Source organism: Natator depressus, chromosome 21, assembly GCF_965152275.1.
Source record: "Natator depressus isolate rNatDep1 chromosome 21, rNatDep2.hap1, whole genome shotgun sequence".
Taxonomy (NCBI): domain Eukaryota; kingdom Metazoa; phylum Chordata; order Testudines; family Cheloniidae; genus Natator; species Natator depressus.
The window spans coordinates 10,773,745-10,790,658 of record NC_134254.1 but is presented as its reverse complement, the minus strand read 5'-3'; the positions used below and the strand labels follow the sequence as shown (position 1 = coordinate 10,790,658).

At 41.5% G+C, this 16,914-nt stretch overlaps 1 protein-coding gene across 4 annotated transcripts in view; it reads left to right on the top strand.

Moving 5' to 3' along the window:
• The first annotated feature begins 246 nt into the window (after positions 1 to 246).
• ILRUN (inflammation and lipid regulator with UBA-like and NBR1-like domains) overlaps positions 247 to 16,914 on the top strand; it is a 74,172-nt gene continuing 57,504 nt past the window's right edge. The window contains exon 1 of one of the 4 annotated variants that reach the window (XM_074935814.1): positions 247 to 516. In XM_074935814.1, the coding sequence (XP_074791915.1) occupies positions 359 to 516 (158 nt within the window). In that variant the 5' untranslated portion in view covers positions 247 to 358. The remainder of the gene's footprint in view (positions 517 to 16,914) is intronic. The other 3 variants (XM_074935810.1, XM_074935813.1, XM_074935811.1) reach the window with 3 other exon arrangements.

Here is a 16,914-nt window from a genome sequence, read left to right as displayed (position 1 = left end):
TAATCTGCAGACAGAAAACGCATGCAAATGAGTTATTAGCGTATGACACAATGAATTTGCATACGTAAATAACGTGCCCTTGCGGATCTCCTTCTGCCGCCGTGGAGAGGGTTCCCGGGGTGGGGCTCTGTTTGTATTTTTCCTTTAGGTGACGTCACCACGTCTGTGCGGTCACGCGACGCGACGACGTGACAGGTGGCGTGCCCCGCGTGTGGGCGGGACGGAGCGTGCGCAGTGCGGCGGGGCTCGCTCCCCGCGTCCCCTCCCCCTCCATGCAGCGCTGAGGAGACGGGCGGCGGAGCGGAGCAGGGGAGGCCCGGGGCCTAGCGGAGCGGGCTGGAGCGGCGGCCCCGGCGCCATGGAGGGGATGGACGTGGACCTGGACGCCGAGCTGATGCAGAAGTTCAGCTGCTTGGGCACCACCGACAAGGACGTGCTGATCGGCGAGTTCCAGCGGCTGCTGGGCTTCCAGCTGAGCCCGGCCGGCTGCGCCTTCTTCCTGGACATGACCAACTGGTAAGGGACCGGGCCTGGCCGGCGGCACCGGGCCGGGGGGCGGCAGCCGAGGCCTGGGGGCAGGCTGCGGGGGCGGACGGCTGCCCGGGAGAGCGGGAGGTAAGACGGGCCCTGTGGGGAGGGGGGCGGGTTCGCTGGGCCCGGGGAGGGGAGAGAAGGGGGGTAAGCAAGGCCCTGTGGGAGGGCAGGCGTGGGGGGTAAGCAAGGCCCTGGGGGGGGGCAGGCCGGGGGAAGAGAAGGGGGATAAACTAGGCCCTGCGGGGGGGGGAGGAAAGGGGAGGTAAGCTGGGCCCTGTGGGGGGGGGCAGGCCGGGGGAGGGGGGTAAATTGGGCCCTGTGAGGGGGAGGAAAGGGGAGGTAAGTTGGGCCTTGTGGGGAGGGGCAGGCCAGGGGGGTAAGACGGGCCCTGTGGGGGGGGGCAGGCCAGGGGAGGGCAGGGGGTAAGCTGGGCCCTGTGGGGAGGGGAGGGCAGGCCAGGTATGGTTGTGTAGTCTGTCTGCGCCTTTTTCCTGGCCATGGTAAGCCTGGAAGACAAGTCCCAGTGTGGGAGAAGCATCTGGGCAACCTTTTCCCAGCCAGCGTAAACAGAGAGAGACACAGAAGCGTCTAACTTGGACAAGGCTCTTAGTTTTCTTGAGATCAGGAGGAAAGAGTCTCTCTCGCATCACCAGGCAGTCTGAAGCGGGAGTGGTCCTCTGGTGTTGTTCCCCCCCCCCCCCGATTGTTTCTCCTGTCTGTTGAGGATACACAATATTTGGTGTATGTGCGTCCCTCGTCTCTCTGGGGAGCCTGTCTACAGTTGGATGGGATAGGGGCATGGGGAGCTTGGTTTCCCACTTCCACTTGAGACTGGATGCAGCACAAGTACTTGTATCTACACTGCTGGAAGGACCAATCAGGCATTAGCACCCTGTCCTGCTGACATCATCTCCCACAGTCCTGCAGCCTTTCCCAGGGTCGAGTAAAGGCAATTATAATAAAAAATGTGGCACCCTCTTGTTCCCCGTGCATCTTTCCCAGCACATTTACTGACTTCGGTAAGACAAATTCTTACTCCTGTGTGCCTCGCAGAGCTCACAAGGCTATGGGAAGGTGAGCTGGAGTCCTGTCTCAACCATCACAACCAAGTCATTGGTTGAATTTCAGTTGTTACTCTTTGTCACAGTTAAAACATCAGTGGCAGAAAGATCAAGTTTGACTTACAGATCCAGGTGGCAGTTAGAAAAAAAAATCCGTCTTACAAAGTGAACAAACTTTTTTTTGGAATTGTTGAAAGGACAAACATGAAAACAGTGTAATATTTAGTCATGCATTTGTCAAGAGCCCTGTTTCACATGACACTGGAGATTGCCTTTTTGGGAAGTGAAGAAAGGGTGAATGATCAGCAAATGCTGGATCCATCTTAAGCTAGTCTCCTGAATCCAGGGAAGGTGTCATGTGAGGAAGTGGTGAGTTTCTTTGGGGCAAGTGTTTTCATGACAAAATATTTCCTATTCAAAGTTTTTGGGACAGTAACATAAATACAATCTGTCTGCAGTACGTATGGGTGTTTTTTTTTTTTCCAGAGTAATATTGGCTTTTCCCTGTACGTTGTATTTCTCTTGGAAGAATAAATTCATAGGCCAACAGTGTGAACTCAAAAATGATCATGGATGACATAAAAGGATTTTTTTTGTGTTTGCATCTGTAATAATTCTGATTTTTATTAGGAAAACACTCTTTTGTTTTCAGGAATATTAGATGGCCACTTAATACTTCTGTCACTGCTTCCTTTATAAAATCCTGTTTTCAGGCATGAATAAATCAGTCGTAAAACTTGGGTTTCTTGGGTGAAACCTGGTGTGTCAGCAGTTTGGGCAACTGTTTTTATTAATGAATTTTCAACACAATTAGTCAAGCATTTTTTGCCATGAGTTTGAGTTATAAATGTTTGACTTTTGGATGCTGGCTTGTACTCAGCTCAGATGGTTTCATCTTTGTATGAAAGGCGTTATGTAAACATAAATAACATAAGTAACACATTCTGCATGTAGTCAAATAGTTTGGGGAGTACTGAAAGAAATTTTAAATTTGTCAACATTTAGGCTGACAGTTTCAAATTTGTGTGCCTAAATTCACATCCTTAATGTTGTTTCTAGTGTGTGAATTTAGTAAAAAGGGATTGGAACTGTGGCTGATTGGGTCTTATCAATTGGAAAATGTAGGGAGGAAAATGTCCATTAATTTGAACGTAGTACAACTGATCCATGGTATATGGCTCCAGTTTCTCACGTATCCCCCTTTAAGTGAATTTAGTGGCTGTGAAAGTGAGGGATTTTAACAGCATTGCCTTGAGCCAAATGTGCTGACAGGTGCTGTGAAAACTTCCCTCTTGTAACCTTACCAGTGTGCTACAATCCTGATCTGCAGCATCGTTTGCTATGCCAGACCCAGGACACCACACAGCTCTGCTAATGCACCTCAGTCCAAATCTGCAGCATCCTGACTATTGGTCATAAACCTATAATGGGCAAATACAGCCTAGTATAGGTATCTGGGGTACTAGCGTGGAATGGCCAGACCCCTTTTTGCTTGTGACCCAAGCCATAATTTGAACCAGCTTTCCTTAAAGGAAAACCTTGCTCTTTGGTATGTTGAGGCAACGTGAAAGTTATAGCTGTATAATACATACAAGCTGTCCCAAGGAAACGTAAGACAGTGGCCCTCTAGGTTTGGGTGGTGGGTGGGAAGTGTGTGTTCAGTTTGTCCTGAAAACCTAGTTTGTTGGTTTCACTACCAAGTTGCTTGTTCTTCTGTTAGGAACTCACCTCAGCCTTAGAGCTGGTTCTTCAACTCCCCACTGTTCCCAGCTTATGATTAATGTACCTCTACAGCAGGTTGTAGGGGAAGTGCATAGCAGGGTCAACGGCAGTGCACTCATGTGGAAGACCAAGGACTTCACCTCCCCTCTTATTGCACACATGCACAAATTTAACAAACCAACTAACTATATTGTTGTGAAAACTGTTTCCTTCACAACAGTAGCGAAAGCCGCTCTTTAAGGATATCTGTTACGCCACGAACAAACCTGAAGTTGCTTGCCTGTGTGTTGAAAAAGTACCATGTTGTAACAAATCAGAGCTAAGAAGTGTTTTTGGAGGGCATTTCCAGTGGTATTTCATTTGTAAACTTAATGGACATGCTGATAAATGAATTTATTATAAATTTGCAAGCTGGGGGGAAGGAGCGCAGAGGATATTTTGGCAGTTGTCAGAAAAATCTGGACAAACAGTGAATTACTTTAACCTTTAAACTTCTGATTTTTTCCAGTTCAATATACCAAACAGCAGAGAGGGCACATTGTAACTTGTTGGAAACTTTAAATTAAGGGTACTTTAAGACAGTGGCTCTCCATCTTCCCAGAATACTGTATTCCTTTCAAGAGTCTGATTTGTCTTGTTACCCTAAGTTTCAGGTCACTTAAAAATATACAAAATCAGACATAAAAATACAAGTGTCACAGCACACTATTACTGAAAAATTGCTTACTTTCTCATTCTTACCATATCATCATAAAATCAATTGGAATATAAATATTGTACTTACATTTCAGTGTGTAGTGTACAGAGCCATATAAACAAATTGTCTATGAAATTTTAGTTTATACTGACTTTGCTGCTGCTTTTTATGTAGCCTGTTGTAAAACTAGACAAATATCTAGATTTGTTGATATACCCCCTGAAAGACCTCTGAGTACTCCAAGGGGTAATGTACCCCTGGTTGAGAACCACTGCTTTAAGAAACAGTTTCCTGCCTTATTAGGAATATAGTGAAAACACTGGTAGTAGAGTACATCTTGAGATTGCACAGATTTCCAAGGTTGTTTTTTTTCTTGATGATCAAAAGCTATGAATTCAATATTTAATTGAACTATATTTACTTCCTCTCCATTTTTCTAAATCACTTCCTTAGAGCTTTGCCTCTGCTGATAAGCCATTCCGTTCTTTTTGGATTGTTCCAAGTTCTCAGTATTGCCCTTTGGACCACAAAATCCAAGTTGCTCCATTTTTTTGGGCTTTATTTTAGATGCTTGCTGTTCATTCTCTGAAAATGACACCACTGTAACATGGTTTTTGGTGAGGAGTTTTTTGTGATTGATGCAGGGGAAAAGTGTGTGATGGGGTTAGCTTCTATTGCTTGATACTCTTGCCTGGTACGGAAAGTTGAGTTCTATCAGTGTCATTTTGGCACTAAATTATCACTTAATGTTGGAGATTACACAGGTAGTGTAGTCAGTGTGCATTTTATGGCCAACACATCTGGGATAAAATCTGCCCTTCATTAAATAGACTATTTAACTATCACAGTGCGTGTTCCCATCCCCCCTCCAGATGTTACGTAATCCAGAAAACTGGCTGGCTGACACTGAAACTCATCTGGCATCTTGGGTTTAAGCGCTGGGAGAAGTGTTTTGGTCAAATGATTTTTGTGGTAATGTTAAGTTTCAGGTGTCCAGAGGAACTTTGAGTGTTGTGATATGGTATGACTAGTAACATGTCTGAGCTTGTTCCCGTCCTTCCCTCAAAATCCCTAGTAATGTCTAATTGCATCTACATTAGAAATCTGTTTGAAAAGCCCTTCTGTGTTAATGTTCCAGGAAACTGGAAATTGGACAGGTGTAATATAGTGTGCATACATTGGAACTTTTATTGCTATTCTTGCTTTAGGACAATTATTACTGTCAGTGCTCAGGACAGGTAGAGTATTTAGCCACAGGAAAATTCCTGCAGAATAAAGTTCATACAGTAGAGTAAGTTTTGGGTAAAGTGCAGTTGATATTTATGAGCATTGCTTATTTTTTTTAAAAAATCGTCAGTCTATCAGAAGATTTCACTTTTGTTACAAGAAATTCAGGTTACTGTACAAGTAAAAGAGTAGAGGAAAATGGCATTTTTTTCTTTATCTCTTTGTGTGGAGTCAGTTTCACTATTCCCCCTGTGTAGTTAGTTTCCCCTTTTGTTTATGTGGATATCAGATTGCAATAGGGGAGAGAGAAATATTTGTTTAAATTGAAAAATGTGATTTGTAAAACCACAAAAATTGGCCAGGGGAGGGATTCAAGTGGCAGGTGTAGGATCTGAAACTACTCTCAATTTAATTTTAAAATGGACTAGACTTCAAGTAGATGGTGTTGTTTAATTTTAAATCCCTGCCTTAATACAACCAGATGTTGGGATTTCATGGTGAGTCCCTTTAATTTAGCATTTAAATAATACAGTAACTTACACCTGCAATATGTATTGACATATTTGCTTTTTACTTCCGCTGAAGTATTTTTTTATATTAGCCTAATAAATGTAGCAATTAATTTAGGTTTGGCAGGTTGTGAAAACTGGTTGCCAGACGATGTCCATTATAAATACCAGTGTTATTGTAGTAAACCTTAATTTGTTTTGTTCTGAGCTTTCTGTAAAAAAATCTTTGTGTTAAGACTTTCTATGTGTGTCTTCTTCCTGAGATTGATTTTTTTTTTTTTAAAGGTAGAAGTCTTCTCTGGAGGAATTGAAATGTGTATATGAACAGAAATACTTCCCAAAAAAAAAAATCTGTTTTGAGTGTGTTTGGGTCAACGTTGTGATGCTCAAATTTGGCATGGACAGAGTAGTTTTGAATAACTTTGCTTTTGTATATAGTGTCTCCTCTCCAAAGATTTGTAATATATTTTTGCTTCTCAAATGTCTCCCCTTTAATGTGTGATAAATATTCTTGTTTTACAAGTGGGGAATTGAGGTGCAGGGAGGATAAATCTGTGGCAAAGCCATTGTATGGCAGAAAAATGTTGGTTGTAAAAAGTCAGCATTTTGCAATGGTCTAGTGAGCATGTGTAGGTGATGATTTTAACTCACAAGGATGCTCTTCCAAACAGTCCTAGGTAATTTTTATTTTGTCCATTTAATATACCACCTGTCCAGGGAGGAAGTACAGATAAGGCTCTGGACTGGGAGTCAGGATACTGAGATGCTAGCTTTAGCTTTGCCATTCATTTGCTGTGTGAGCTTGGGCAAGTGACTGCATGTCTGTTTTGTCCCCTGTAAAATAAGGGTAGTGATACCCAGCTTGGTAAAGAGCTTTGAGATCTTTGGATGAAAAGTACCTTTATAAATGCTAATATTGGTATCTCTTCCCTAAGCACTCCGCAGAATTAAAAACACAAAGATAAATATGCTTTGTAAAGTTAAAATGCAAAAACAGGGTCACTTAGCCAGGTCACAATAGAAGAAATAGCACCACAAAATAAAGTTAGAAATTGGTCCAGTAAAAGATATTATCTCACCCACTTGGCGTCTCTAACAACACAATAAAAGAATGTAACATAATTTGCCCCCACTCAGCACAGAAGTCGCAAATAGTGTGTCCATGTGAAATAAAGCCCATTTTAGGAAATAAGAATCTCACCAAGCACTTCCAAATCACTCAGCCCTTCTCAGAAGATACAGACAATGTGCCTTGCATTGTGTCCTGAAAGTTTACTAGTCTGGGCTGAGGAGAAGACTCTCTTTTGCAGAGAATGCTCTGTTAGCATTCTTCTTTTAAACTGGTGGGGGTGTCTGTCGTCTCAAGCACCTCCAAAAATTACATCTACCATGGTATGTTCAGAGAGAGCGGTAATGATTAATCATCTGGGCCTGTACTGTTCAAAGCTTTGTGGGTTAAAAATCAACACTTGAAATTCCACCTGGAAGCTGATTGAAAGCCAGTGCGGACTTCTGAGCACCAGTGAGATGGGCTCCCTGTGTGAAGATCAGTGACTTTATGTGCCAGCTTAAGCCTTCAAATGACTGTAAGGTGTAGCCTCATATGCAGCACATTGTGGTAATATCTGGTCACTGTGACAAAGCTATAGTTGATTGTAGCAAAGTCTTTAGTTGAAAGAAAGTCATGTTTTTGTTTTTTTTGCCAGATGCAGATGACTCCACAGTCCTGATTACTGCTCCTACTGTAAGTTCTTATTAATACCTGGGCATTCCAGGGCAGCTTGGGATCTAACAAGGCTCCCATGCTGTGAAACTTAGCAATAAAAGGCAGATGTTCTGTCAGTGAAAGGGATGTGTCTATCACTACTTGTGGTTGTTTCCCTAATGGACATTGCACCATAGTCGGCTAGCACTTACCTGGGCATTGGGTCATTTGCTCCAGCCTAGTCAAGTGAGAGAGCAAAAAAGAGAGAGATAAGTGTGATGAATCAACTAAAGAAGTTGCTGTACTTTCCAACTCACTAACTCTGGTAGTGGCCTCGTGTGTGTATTGAAATGGAGGGGTAGCATGATAGAAGCCCACAATACCCTATACAAGAGAGACCTCAACTCGGATAAGCAATTGCCTAGTGCAACCATCTGGAACCTTCTGGAAAGAAAAGTAGATGAACCTCCCAACCAACTCAATCACCCCATACTGTGGGCTATAGATACGTTGCTATGCCCTTGTGTTCACAGTACGAAAGGTACTCCCCCTTGCAAACTAGTTAGATGGTATTGGTCAGGCACAGCCGAGTGCTCTCTCTTCACATATAGCATCACACCCCATAGTTTACGTACATTCAGAATGAGAATCTAGTTTTATCCCACTGCGGCTGTTCTCTTAGACACTAAAACTACTTGTCAGGATACATTAAGAGGGAGTCCAAATGCTGCCTCTTAACATAGGTCCTTAGGCTGCATTCCTAGGACAGATGCATGCTTGACAAAAGTGGCACTCTAAGAGGAAGTGCCCACTCTAGGAAATTGGTTAGGATGTGTCAGTGGTGTATAGCTGGCTTTTTGCCTCAATGATGGAGCTTTATATCCTGTTACTTGGATGTGTGTGTAAGTGGAAAGAATACACTTGGAGGGAGAATGTTTCCCCCTGAGAGAGAGAAAAAGGAAATTCCATATACAAAACTCTGTCAGAAAATGTGAAAGGTGAGATTGAATATGTAGCCTTACCTCTATTTGTGCCTCTGCATTATAGCAGTCTTTGTGCTCAGATACTTTGTCAAGCGGACAGTTTTGTTGACTGCAGTCGGCTCGACACAGCTTTGGTTTAGTGGAAGATGACGGCCTCTTACAACTGGTGCTATATAAATACCTGAGTTTTCATTTTAAGTCTTGTGTTCTTGTTTTTGATAGTAACTGAAATCACTTGTCCATTCTCACTATTATTTTGTCAAAGGAGTTTGTTGAATTTCCTTCATCCTTTACTGTGGTAGTCTTTAAAAATGATAAAAATAATCTTCAGATGCAAGTGTGCAAGATGTGATACAATCCACTTTGCTGAGAGTGTGTATCTATTGTCTAAGATATTTGATTAGTAAACGCTTATGGGAAAAAGGACTTGCAGACACTTCTTAAGGTATCATGTTATATTTCTTGTCTAGTTTTTTAATCAGGATATTTGCATGAAACATAATCCGAGAACTTGGTTTCAGATGCTTCCTGCACCATCTGAGGTGAGAGACCTTGGTGTATGATCATCCTGATAGTTTCTAAAAGAGTCAGTCTTCTGTCAGAGAATGACATAACATAAGAAACAAGCATTGGGAGCAGATGAGTTGTTATCATAGGACTCTAGAAATTAGAGATTGACAAGACCTATTGGGTCCTCTAGTCCAGGGGTCAGCAGCCTTTCAGAAGTGGTGTGCCGAGTCTTCATTTATTCACTCTAATTTAAGGTTTAGCGTGCCAGTAATACATTTGAACATTTTTAGAAGGTGTCTCTATAAGTCTATAATATATAACTAAACTATTGTTGTATGTAAAGTAAATAAGATTTTTAAAATGTTTAAGAAGCTTCATTTAAAATTAAATTAAAATGCAGAACCCCCTGGACCAGTGGCCAGGACCCGGGCAGTGTGAGTGCCCCTGAAAATCAGCTCGCGTGCCGCAGGTTGCCTACCCCGATCTAGCCCATTCCCACTATTCTCCCCACTGGCTGTTGAACCAATCAAGATTGTTCACAAGAGCAGGGGTTGGCAACCTATGGCACGCACGCCAAAGACTGCACGCGAGCTAATTTTTAATGGCACGCTGCTGTCTGACCCCGGCAGACATCAGCGTGCCACTAAAAATCCTGCCTGGCCTGGCCTGCTCTTTTCTGCCCCGCTCTTTTCCGCCCCCTGCCCACCACTCTCTCCTTGCAGGGCAGGCAAGCTTCTCCCTCCCTGTGGCCGATCAGCTGACGGCCCTTGCTACAGAGCGGGAGAGGTAAAAGCGGAGCCGCAGCGCGCTCTCTGCTCCGGGGACCTTGGGGAAGGGGGTGGAATCAGGGCATATCTCCTCCAGCCCCCTGCCAGTGGCGTAAGATCAGCATTTTAATTTAATTTTAAGTGAAGCTTCTTAAACATTTTGAAAACCTTGTTTACATATGACAATAGTTTAGTTATATAATATATAGACTTATAGAGAGACCGTCTAAAAACCGTTAAAATGTATTATTGGCATGTGAAACCTTAAATGAAAGTGAATAAATGAAGACTCGGCACACCACTTCTAAAAGGTTGCCGATCCCTGCACTAGGGTAAATAGTCTAATGCAGAGGTTCCAAAACTGGTTTGGAATACATGCTAGCAGGTCTGTGGAGAGCTGGCTGATTACAATCTGTTGGCTCTCATATCCCACCTGAGAGAGATCAGGTGGAAGGAGGGGATGAAATGAAGTTGACTGTGATTTCTCCCTTTTCCAAAAAGATAAATGCAAATTGAAATAAAGGCAATTACAAATATACACTTTCTTAATTGTTGCGTGAAGTGTTGTTGTAGCCATGTTAGTCCCCTGATAATTTACCATTTAAAAAAAATAAACTTCCAGCTCGTGATTGACAGAAGTTGGTCCAATAAATATTACCTCACTCACATCACTCAATTACCTTATGTCACCCATTGGTGTGGCCAGTTGTGGTAGTTTTCAAGCTGTGAAAGAGTGTGAAGACCCCTGCTGTCAATGCTTTGTCCAGTCTCTCTTGCAGTGGGACTCCCACCACCTGCTGAAATATTCCACAACCTAATACTTCTGTCAGGAACTTTTTTCCCCAATATTCAATGTAAATTTCTAATAATTTCATCCTATCACTCCTAGGTATTGTCCTTGTGTAGCACCTTTACTGACTCTTCTCCCTTCTTGGCTTTCAGGATGCTCAGACCTCATTTCCATGCTAGTATTGTTTGCAATAAAGAGCAAGGGGCAAGAAATATGAGGCAGAATAATTTTCAAAATGCTTCCCTTTCTCTCCACCTTCTGAAAAATTTCCCAGAAATCAGCCGCTCTTTAGAGTTTTATTAAAGAAGTGATAGGATTAAAAACAAGCACCTTCTTAATGTACACCACTTCTGCTTCTTGTGTCTTCAGATTCCTCTGGGTAATATAGTGACCAAAGCCATATTCTTATTACTGTCTGACATGCAGAATCAGTATATGGTACCTGTTTGAGTGAACTGTATTTTCTCTCAACTCTGGCCAGGTCAATAAGCTGCTGAACACATTCTTATTTAAGAACATTTATTGTGTATTGGTTCATGAAGCCACAAGACTAGTATTTAGTTTTTCCAGATTGCTGGCTGAGCTTGCAGATGCTGTTAGAAAACTCTTGTTGTGACTTAACCTGAATACAGTTACTTGGAAGCTGTTAATAAGCTACAGTTATTTCTACACAGTCACTTTGCTGCTTGTAATAGGCCTGATACCCCTTGAAGTGCTATCACCAAAACGCCACAGCAGTTTTCAGCCATAGATAACAGGATGTCAGGGTGTAAGTATAATGTCAGTATGTGTAATAGAAAATATTTCAACTACTCAATCCTTTATTTTGAGTTAGACTGTTTTTGAAATATACTGCTTAGCCGTTAACTTTTCTAGTTTATTATATCTCTGGATCAGTGGTTCCATATATCCCTACACCCACACACCCTGAAATTAGTAAGAAACATGAGACCATAGGTTAGATTACTCAGAAGGCCATCTTAAGCAATTTTTACTTAGAGTACAAAAGATCCCAAACCACTGAATTTTCTTTCCTCCCTCATACCTCAGGGAGTTGACCTAATGATTTACCATTTTTAAAAAATAAAAGTTCCAGCTTGTGATTGACATACCATATAATTTTACTTGTTGAGCTGTCGACCTCTGAAAAATTGGGTGGGTGTGAAATGGAAGTGGAGGCAGACAACTGTAGTGGAAGGAATTGAGGATGCTATCATTTTAGCCCAGCTGAGTTGCAATACATGCCTGAACTTGTTCTGTTTCTGTAGCTTATACTCCTTTATTTTAATGCAGACAGTTATAGATGGGAGGCATAACTGAGGAGTTGCTCGTGTTACTAGAGTCTTTTGCACACTTGTGGGCATTGATCTATCTTTGTCACACTGTGAAGTGTATTGCTCTTCTGATGCTATTGCCTATTTCTAATGGCCGCAAGTAGCTAATGATTCCCACTGTGACATTCTCAAAATGCTTTCCCCCACACTTAAAGCTTCTGACCACCTGCTTAGGACGGTTCAGCTGCTGGGGATGGCTGTGTGGGTTTTTGTGTCTTTTTTCATAATGTCACGGTATTGAGTCTGTCACTGAGCTTGCTTTCCGTTGTTTGGCAAGATAAAATGCTCGACCTGGTGCAGGTGGGGTGATAGATAATGGTTAAACTATGCATGTGTTCATTAGTACTTTTAGACAGGCTTCCTAAAGGAAAGCAGTATGTATTGATTTAAATCACTGATGTTAATCATGATTTAAATAAGCAAGCAGGAAACCTTGATTCAAATAATCAATTTTATTTTTGTTTTTCATTTGTACTTGAGTTATTTTCTTTAAAAGGTTGATTCTCATTGGTTGGTAACCATTAAAACATGTTAATTTGCAACTTAATATAGCCTTTACACTAAACTTGGTATTACTATTTGCTAATCAGGATATATTATATATTCTACACTTAAGCAATTATATAGTTTAATATGCATTTATTCACGTTCTTGACTTTTACATTTTTTATATTGTTAGAAAGTGGTGGATGATTCAGTTCGTATTTACTGGCTTAGTTTGGATGGAAATTGGAATTTGGATGGAAATTGGAATTCAGTTAAAAGTTCAGTTAAAAATGGACAAAAATATCATTTTAAAATTGTTTTTCACTTAATAAAACTACCACAAACATGCTGATATTTAGGAAAAAAGTGAGTATATTAAGACACGTTTTGCATATAAAAACATTTATTAAACCAAGGTTTCAGAGTAACAGCCGTGTTAGTCTGTATTCGCAAAAAGAAAAGGAGTACTTGTGGCACCTTAGAGACTAACCAATTTATTTGAGCATAAGCTTTCGTGAGCTACAGTTCACTTGATGAAGTGAACTGTAGCTCACGAAAGCTTATGCTCAAATAAATTGGTTAGTCTCTAAGGTGCCACAAGTACTCCTTTTCTTTTTATTAAACAAAGGCATTAGTATTTGTAGTTAATGTAGTGAATGGATTGTTTCTGGATAAGGCTAAGATTTTGTCATGGATATTTTTAGTAAAAGTCAGGGACAGGTCACGGGCAATGAAGAAAAATTCACTGAAGCCTTTGACCTGTCCCTCACTTTTACTAAAAATATCCATTAGAAAATGGGAAGGGGCTGGGCATCTGCAGGGTGGCTGAGAGCTGTGTGCCTCCCACCCCTGGAAGGGGGAAGGGAGGGACTCAGAGCTCCAGGGTCCCTCCCCTGCCCTGCTGTGGCAGCCGGGGACCTGCCGGGGTATGCCCACGGCCCATGGTGGCTTTGAGCTTGGGGGCCCGCTGCATCAAGTGGTGGGCCTACCTCATAACTCCCTGCTGCTGCGGAAGGTAGCAGGACCCTTCGGCTCCCAGTTGTCACCCCTGAAGTCACGGAGGTTTTTGGAAGTCACGGGTTCTGTGGCCTCGCTGACAAAATCATAGCCTATTTCTGGTAACCATATCCTTCATGATTTTAGAACTAGTAGATCACATCCTTTCTTACCCAGTTCTTATTCGTAGATTGTTTTACTCTTCTAGTCTTTCCTCCAATTTCTAATCGATTTCTTAACTTTGAATGAACTATTCATTGAACTGAACTAGTTGAATGAACTGAAATGAAGAAAATACTTTCTCTACATCTGCAAAAGAGTCTTCTGCTGTCAGAAGCTGGTTTGGCACTTTAACAAACTCTGGTTTCAGCTGCTTAGCCAGTGACTTCCACCAGATCAGTGGTTAGACTTTATTTACAACTTTGGCAGCAAACGTGTTTGCTTAATATTGATTTTTTAAAATTGATTTAAATGATTTTAGTATAGTACGTGTAGGTCTTAATATAGGCTTGTCGTCATTTTAAATACATATATTTCTCTTTTTAAAAATAAACCTGATTTAGATTTTAAAAATCCATTTTTTATCCACCTTGAAGAAAAGTGATTGGCACTATTTTCATGTGTGGAGAGCAGTGACAATTACATAAAATCTTTCATAGTCCGTTTACCTCTCTTGCACTGTCTCTGCATAGGGTACAGCATACATATTGCCTATTAGCTGGGCCATTCATTCTGCAGAAAATCAGTGTACATTTCTCTGCCCTGTCTGGAAAACCCAGTTTGGTATTTGGAACCAGCTATTTGCAGCAGAGACCTTGAAAGATTTTGCTTTTCTGATAAGAATTCTTGGGAGACTGCTAATCAGGAAACTTTACTTTACTTCAGCTATAACGTGAAATAGTTGAACTAAAAACTTCAGCTTCCTCTGTGTGTGTGTGTGTGGTGGATCATCCAAATTCCCCAAAAGTCACAAATTCCTATAGTCTTGATTTTTTTGAAAGAGGAGTCAAGAGTGAAGATTTCTGTAACTCTTGTCAAAATGTGGGTTTAGAGAATGGTGTCTATCACGAGCCAATTGGTGATGGATTCACACATCCAGTGTTATAAAACATCTTGTGTCTTTCCACTTAGCCACCACATCTTATGCCTGGTAAAAATATTTAATGTTAGCTTTCTCTCACTTGGGATTTTCTGATACTTTCTTTCCCATTCCTTGGCCCTCTCTCAAGGATATCCCTTTGAGGAATCTGCTGTTTGAGAACCAGCAGGATAGTTGTGTGAGTTTTCCTATTTGGATCATAGTCTCAGTAGTATCGCTCCAGTTTTCCAGCAGCTGGGGCAAATAAAGTAAACAGCAGGTGTTGCATATCAGTAGTAAGGAGCAGAAGAACCCCAGGTAACTTGTTTATAGAGTTCCATTACTGAGGAAGGAGAAATAGTTCATCTACTTTTGACACTGTCTCACATGACCTTCTCTTAAACAAACTAGGGAAATGCAACCTAGATGGAGCTACTGTAAGGTGGGTGCATAACTGGTTGGAAAACCATTCCCAGAGACTAGTTATCAGTCGTTCACAGCCTTGCTAGAAGGGTATAATGAGTGGGGTCCCGCAGGGATCAGTTCTGGGTCCGGTTCTGTTCAATATCTTCATCAATGATTTAGATAATGGCATAGAGAGTACATTTTTATAAAGTTTGCGGATACCACCAAACTGGGAGGGGTTGCAAGTGCTTTGGTAGATAGGATTAAAATTCAAAATGATCTGGACAAACTGGAGAAATGGTCTGAAGTCAATAGGATGAAATTCAATAAGGAGAAATGCAAAGTACTCCATTTAGGAAGGAACAGTCAGTTGCAGACATACAAAATGGGAAATGACTGCGTAGGCAGGAGTACTGCGGAAAGGGATCTGTGGATCATAGTGGATCACAAGCTATATATGAGCCAACGGTGTAATGCTGTTGCAAAAAAGGCAAACATCATTTTGGGATGTATTAGCAGGAGTATTGTAAGCAAGACACGAGAAGTAATTCTTCCTTTCTACTCTGTGCTGAGTAGGCCTCAACTTATTGTGTCCAGTTCTGGGTGCCACATTTCAGGAAGGATGTGGACAAATTGGACAGAGTCCAGAAAAGAGCAACAAAAATGATTAAAGGTCTAGAAAACATGACCTGAGGGAAGATTGGAAAAATTGAGTTTGTTTAGTCTGGAAAAGAGAAGACTGGGAGGGGACATAACAGTTTTCAAGTATGTAAAAGGTTGTTAGAAGGAGGAGGGAGAAACATTGTTTTTCTTAACCTCTGAGGATAGGACAAGAAGCAAGGGGCTTAAATTGCAGCATGGGAGGTTTAGGTTGGACATTAGGAGAAACTTCCTAAGTGTCAAGGTGGTTAAGCACTGGAATAAAGTGTCTAGTGAGGTTGTGGAATTTCCATTATTGGAGTTTTTTAAGAGCAGGTTAGACAGGTACCTGTCAGGAATGGTCTAGTCTAGATAATACTTAGTCTTGCCATGAGTGCAGGGGACTGGACTAGATGACCTCTTGAGGTCCCTTCCAGTCCTATGATTCTATGCTGTTTCTTTCTTTTGCATATTTTCTCTTAACTGTTTTCACATGAAGCACCTAGGTGAGCATTGCAGTTCCCAGTGGTGTTTTGTGCAAGGATCTGAAAAGAAGAAAAGAAAATTCACAGCATCTATATTATTGAAGAATTCAAAAAGGCTGCAAAAGTGCCTGTGTATAACGTTGTTTTGGATCTAATACTCCATGCTGTAGTTCTTGAATTATTCTTGCATCACTCTTCTGCTCTGCTTTTCTGTAGGAAGAGTAAGGGTTGTGATTTACTTGTTTTTCATACTCTTGTTAGCTAGAGGTAACTAGATGGTGGTGTGGCTATAGGGATGGGGAGAAGCCAATAAAAGATCAGTATGTACATTTCTGGAGTTAGTGATCTATTATGAAGATGAATCACTAACTTTGAACAGTATCTTTGTGCTCTGATCTGTATTTACATAGTATCTTTTATCAAAGGATTTCAGAGCACTTCACAGACAAGAATTAATCTCACAAGCCACTTTAGCAATGGTATATTTTATTCCCCATTGTGAAACTTTTCCTTATGAAGTCTTAAAACATGACAGAATGCATTTGAGTAAAATTAACCCATAGGGTGTATACTGTCCTTCAGTTCATACCCCTCGTTCAGAAGCTGAGTTTATGGCAGCAAAGTGCCTTTCTGCATGTTGCCCTCGCTTGGTGACTGGAGCAGAGTATTATTGGAAGCCCATAATTAATAGATACTACACAGTTCATTCCCATTCAGCTTACCCTTGACCTAGTTTGAAGCTGAGAAGGTAGACACCGATATCCAGATTACAACTGTAGTGTAAGAGAGAATATAGGTAACGTTCCTTTCTTTTCTTCTCTGGAGGACACTCGCTATGTTAGAAATGAGCCTGGTAGTGAAGATAGAGACTCAAGTGAGAAAATAGCAGTGTTTACAGCCGGGGACTGGTTATCATGACACTTCTATTATGTTCCCTGCTTTGCTACCCATTCCGTGTGGCCTTAAGCAAGTTACCTCCTTTGCCT